This window comes from Polypterus senegalus, chromosome 17 (genome assembly GCF_016835505.1).
Source record: "Polypterus senegalus isolate Bchr_013 chromosome 17, ASM1683550v1, whole genome shotgun sequence".
NCBI classification, from domain to species: Eukaryota; Metazoa; Chordata; class Cladistia; order Polypteriformes; family Polypteridae; genus Polypterus; species Polypterus senegalus.
The window spans coordinates 463,100-469,168 of NC_053170.1; the positions used below are offsets into that span (position 1 = coordinate 463,100).

At 58.0% G+C, this 6,069-nt stretch overlaps 1 protein-coding gene across 1 annotated transcript; it reads left to right on the forward strand.

The window, feature by feature from the left end:
• Window positions 1–2,746: 2,746 nt before the first annotated feature.
• On the forward strand, window positions 2,747–5,142 carry LOC120517695 (frizzled-2). Its single transcript, XM_039740137.1, has one exon. It carries the CDS (start codon window positions 3,015–3,017, stop codon window positions 4,710–4,712), a length of 1,698 nt encoding a protein of 565 aa, XP_039596071.1. The 5' UTR covers window positions 2,747–3,014; the 3' UTR covers window positions 4,713–5,142.
• Window positions 5,143–6,069: the final 927 nt, after the last annotated feature.

The following is a 6,069-nucleotide window of genomic DNA, read 5'->3' on the forward strand; positions in this document are numbered from 1 at the left end:
CCAGCTCAACACAATCTGCCATGACAAACACCTAATCTCACGCCATTTGGCTCAGAGTTTCAGGGACTGGGGCTTACCCAGGCAGCAGCGGGCACAAGGCAGAAGCCCACCCTGGACCAGCACACGCACTCCCACACAGGACATGCCCAGTGCTCACAGATGACATCCAGTGTGGGTTAGGAGCCGCACAGTGGGTCTGTGGGGTCTTGCACCACCGTGCCACCCCAAATGCCAGGAAACGTCAGGCACAGACAGACAAATGGGGTTCTGCTGAACAACTTCATGGAGCAATAAAGAGGTGGCTACAGCACCCCCTGCTGGGACCCTTAAGTGACAGCCCGTCATGCCCACCTGGTAGTCGTCATCGGTCAGCTGGCCACCCTCCACTCCGTCCCCTGCTGGGACCCTCTAAGACCGCCGACCACAGCTGCCGCACTTTCCCGTCTATTTATAAGCACATCTCATCTTACGCTGACCCCCCGGCCTTCAGTCTCGCTGTTCTGCCCCCCTCTGGCTCTCCTGTTATAGTCTGGATGGGGGGAGTCAATAAAATCAGACCGGACCCCACTGAGAACGTGCCGGTCAGCGTCATGTCCAACTCCTGCAAGTGACCCCAGCAGGAAAACGGCAGGCGGGTTAGGGAAAGTGGGCACGTGTGGCATCCAGGGCAGCAAATGCCAGGGCATGACTCCAGGGCAGGAATCAGCGAGTGAGGCATGGGCATTTGAAATGGAAGAGAGAAGTGAGTGACTACAAGAGCTGCCCTTCACTCGTTATGAAAGGCACTATATAACAGTGCCACGCCAGAAGGGGGCCAGTGAGTGCGCTGACCTGATGGAGGACAGAGGGGATTGGCTGCCCCCTGTAGCCTGGCACGGGCTCAGGTGGCCAACTGTGCCGTGAGTCCTGCTGAGTTTGGCCTTCAGCACTCTGACCAAATGTCTAGCTCCTGTCATGAGGGGGCAGCCGGGTGGGCACACTCAAATCCTCACCACGCTTTTTTTTTTACAGTCTCTATCGTGAGACCACCAGGAGCAGCATGAAGACCAAAAATGGGATGACCACCCTCCCCACACGCACATTGGCACAGCTCAAATATAAAATCAAGAGAACAGGTGCCAACATAAGACAGAGTGCCCACTAGTTCAGCTGACCTGTGTCACACAAGTGTGAAAACACAACTAAAGGGAAAGCCCCCAGATACCCCCTACTGTGGCACCTCTGCCCTCTCCCCTGGTGAATTCTGACAGGTTCCCATCTGATAGGTGGCCTTAAGGTGTCAAGGAGGTGAATGAGAGGCATCATGTATGTGCCTTGCCAGCGGGTGCCAGCCCTCAGAAAATCAAAGGAGAGCCACCCAGTCCATGTGTTCGCAGAAGGGCCAGCAGGGGGCACTGTGTCTTCATTGTGGACAGGGCCAGACGTCTCTCTAGTGTTCCTTTATTTAATGCCCAGGGTGTGTGAACTACAGCTACATGGTAGTCAGTCCTGCCAGTCCAATTGCCCATGGAGTGAAGCTGCTGTATGCTCAGAGTTACGGGCACGTGGGCCCGAACCTCTATGTGAGTCACTTGCAGGGGCTGGGCTCTCGTTCACTTCCAGGGGTACCAGATAAAGGTGTGCCATGGTGTCGGCTGGCACGACAGGATTGAAACCTGACAGGGCTCTGCCACAGTGGGCTGCCTTTGGATGTGGGTTCAGTTGCTGGCTGCTCTGGCATCCTGTCCAAGGGTGCTCCTCACTTTGAACCCCATGCTGCCAGGAGAGGTTGGCATACCCTTGATGCTGAGAAAAAGGCAGACGGACAGGTAGGGAATGCGGGCAGTGAAGGTGAAGACATCACAAAGCTGCAAGGTACAGTAGGGCATGGGTATGGATGTGCCAGCACCGGTTTGATGGAAACTGGCACTGTCTGCCAACTTTGCCATTTTAACTTTGATTCCTCAGGTTCGTGACAAGAACGTGTAATGGACGCTGATGTTTAAGGCCAAGGCGGCTGACAGAAGTTAATTTATCTGCTCTGCCAATAACTGAGAAGCACACAATGGATAAGCACAGATGGGCAACCTGCTGGCACGTGGGGCTCAGCTTATCCAGGTGGCACAAAGGGTAGTTTGACTGAAATGCAACTCCAGGCTGTGCCCAGATGGACATACAGTGCTGTTCTGAAATCTCAGTGACCAGTCTAATCATCTCAGGGCATGCGATTGGACTTCTATATAGCGCCTTTACATTACGGGCCACACAGCTTAGACTGGGGTGCAGTGGGCAGTGCCACCTTGTGCTTGTTTTCTTTCTCGACTATCAATCTCGGGCTCTCTTTCTGTCCCGCTCCGTTTTCAAAATGAAGTGCGACGTGCGCTATGCAGCGGAGCGGGACCTTGGTTATATAGCGCCTTCACAGAGGGGGGCGGGGACAGGCAGGCGCGTGCGTCCCTTTTGGGCTCCTGAGCTCCGGCGCGCGTCGGGAAGTGACGCCATCAGCCTGGCCGCTTTCCCCGCCATATAGCGACTTTGCGAGGAGAAAGAGGAGGAGGCCGCCCGAGTTTTCTGTTGTGCTAAGTGATCTCACTACGCCGAGCTTGACCGATCCTGCCCCCCCCACACACACACACACACACACTCACACTCCCCCCTTCACGCCCCCTTAGGCCGGTCCCGCTGCCTTCCCTGGGATTGGCCGGGATGACATTTTGGGAAGGGGCTTCGGGGAGGGACGTCAGTTTCAAGGCGCCCCGCGGCCAGCCGCGGACCAAGGAAGGGGGAGCCTTGAAACGGCGCAAAAGTGAATGTGGAGATTTGCACAAAGAGAGACGCGGCGCAGTCGAGACGGCGACAGGGAAGAGCGGAAAGGAGTCGAGCAAAGAAAAGAAAAAGAAAAAGAAAAAGAAAAGTGACGGCAAGAAAAGACAAGAAGACAAAACGCAAGACAGGCGCCGGGGTCCGTCCGCTCAGCTCAGCTCGTCTGCCGCTCACCATACGCCCCCCCCCCCGTCCCGGACCCTCGGTCAGCCATGCGGGCGCCCGGCCGACTCGCGATGCCACCGCCGCCTCTGCCTCTGCTGCTGCTGCTGCTGTTGTTGTTGCTGCCGCCCCTGCTGCTCCACGGCCAGCCGCCCGGCGACAGGGGCATCTCGGTGCCCGAGCACGGCTTCTGCCAGCCCATCTCCATCCCGCTGTGCACGGACATCGCCTACAACCAGACCATCATGCCCAACCTGGTGGGCCACACGAACCAGGAGGACGCGGGGCTGGAGGTGCACCAGTTCTACCCGCTGGTCAAGGTGCAGTGCTCGCCCGAGCTCAAGTTCTTCCTGTGCTCCATGTACGCCCCGGTGTGCACCGTCCTGGAGCAGGCCATCCCGCCGTGTCGCTCCATCTGCGAGCGGGCCAAGCAGGGCTGCGAGGCGCTCATGAACAAGTTTGGCTTCCAGTGGCCCGAGCGGCTGCGCTGCGAGAACTTCCCGGTGCACGGGGCCGAGCAGATCTGCGTGGGACAGAACCACTCGCAACAGGGCCGGCCCACCCTCTACCCGCCCACGCTGCCCGCACACGACCCGGAGATGGGCACGCCTGGAGTGCACCGGCCCCCCTCGCTGGACCAGGCCTTCCACTGCCCCTGGGTGCTCAAGGTGCCCCCCTACCTGAACTACAAGTTCCTGGGTGAGAAGGACTGCGCCGCCCCCTGTGAGCCCTCCAGGAGCAATGGCTACATGTTCTTCAGCCACGACGAGATCAAGTTCGCCCGCATCTGGATCCTCATCTGGTCCTCGCTGTGCTGCGCGTCCACGTTGTTCACGGTGACCACCTACCTGGTGGACATGCAGAGGTTCCGCTACCCGGAGCGGCCCATCATCTTCCTCTCGGGCTGCTACACCATGGTGTCCATCGCCTACATCGCCGGCTTCATCCTGGACGACAAGGTGGTGTGCAACGAGCGCTTCTCGGAGGACGGCTACAAGACGGTGGTGCAGGGGACCAAGAAGGAGGGCTGCACCATCCTCTTCATGATGCTCTACTTCTTCAGCATGGCCAGCTCCATCTGGTGGGTCATTCTGTCCCTCACCTGGTTTCTAGCAGCGGGCATGAAGTGGGGCCACGAAGCCATCGAGTCCAACTCCCAGTACTTCCACCTGGCGGCTTGGGCGGTGCCAGCGGTGAAGACCATAACCATCCTGGCCCTGGGGCAGATCGACGGCGACCTGCTGAGTGGGGTGTGCTTCGTGGGGCTGCAGAGCGTGGACCCCCTGCGCGGCTTCGTCCTGGCGCCCCTCTTCGTCTACCTCTTCATCGGCACCTCCTTCTTGCTGGCCGGGTTCGTGTCGCTCTTCCGTATCCGCACCATCATGAAGCACGACGGCACCAAGACCGAGAAGCTGGAGAAGCTGATGGTGCGCATCGGGGTGTTCAGCGTGCTCTACACCGTGCCCGCCACCATCGTCATCGCCTGCTTCTTCTACGAGCAGGCCTTCCGCCAGCACTGGGAACGCAGCTGGGTGAGCCACAACTGCAAGAGCTTGGCCATCCCGTGCCCGCACCAGTACACCCCCAGGATGAGCCCCGACTTCACCGTCTACATGATCAAGTACCTCATGACGCTCATTGTTGGCATCACGTCAGGCTTCTGGATCTGGTCCGGCAAAACTCTGCAATCCTGGCGCAAGTTCTACACCCGGCTGACCAACAGCAGGCACGGAGAAACCACAGTGTGACGGCGGATGGACGGCTCGCCGGCTCTGAGGGCTCCAGTTCATTCCCATTTAGAGGGGCACCTTGCCACTCGCCAGGGGGTGTCCCGGCACACTTTAGGAGGCCTGAGGGCAGCCTCTGGACGGCTGTTGGTGGACACTCGGTGTTCTCTTCTCTTCCTAAACCCGCGTGGAGCCGCGACTCACGAGTACTGTGAGTTGCCTGGCTGGGGGGTCTCCTACTGACCCCTGCTACTTCAGAACTCTATGCCCTGTGCCACCTGTGAATGACTCGGGACTCGTCTGCTGGGTGGGCGGGCAGGCCGGGGTGAGGCCTTGTGAACAAATGAAGTGGGGCCCAGAGTTGCCCCTCCTCGGGCCGAGTGCCCCTCTTTTACGAATGTTTGTCTTTTGTAACTGCTCTCCTCAAAATATACGTCTATTTTAAATACGAGCTCCGTGTGGCTTCTGTGATTTGGGGGTCAGGAGGGGGCCTGACGGCTGGAAATGGGCGATACGTGCCAAGGTGAGGGGAGGGCAACTGCGAGCACAGGGTGCCCCATGGGGAGTGAGTGAGCTGTCTAATGGAACGGGCACGGAGCTGTACACTTGGCGCATGTCTGCCGAGCGCGGCGCTGTATTGGATGGCACATCCAGTGAGACTGGCACTACATTGGGCCACAAGTCCAGTGAGAGTGGTGTCATGTCAGACCGCTAATCTAGTGAGAGTGGCATTATACTGGCAGGCCCTCCAGATCTAGTGACAATGGCACTGTACAGTTGGCGCATGTCCGCCGAGCGCGGCGCTGTATTGGATGGCACATCTAGTGAGATTGGCACTACATTGGGCCACAAGTCCAGTGAGAGTGGTGTCATGTTAGACCGCTAATCTAGTGAGAGTGACGTTATAATGGCGGACCCTCCAGATCTAGTGACAATGGCACTGTACAGTGGCGCACATCCGGCGAGCGTGGCGCTATATTAGACTGTATACCCGCTGGGAATGGGGCTATATAAGCCACTGAGAGTGACACCGCGTACTCCTGTAAATCTAACAAGGGTGGCACTACATCCAGTGAGACTGGCACTCGCATCAGAACACAAGTCCAGCGGGGTTTCACTATACTGGACCACATGTCTGGTGAGAGTCCTGCTGTTGTGGAGGGCTCCATGGACCTACACGGTGCCCTATTGTAGTCTATGTCCACTAATGGAAGTGGCACCGAGCTGTATTTGGGGCATTGGTCTGGTGAGGGTGACACTATATTGCACCGCTTATCTAGTGAGAGTGGCATTATAATGCACACCCTCCAGATCTAGTGACAATGGCACTGTACAGTGGCGCACATCCGGCAAGCATGGGGCTATATTAGACTGTATA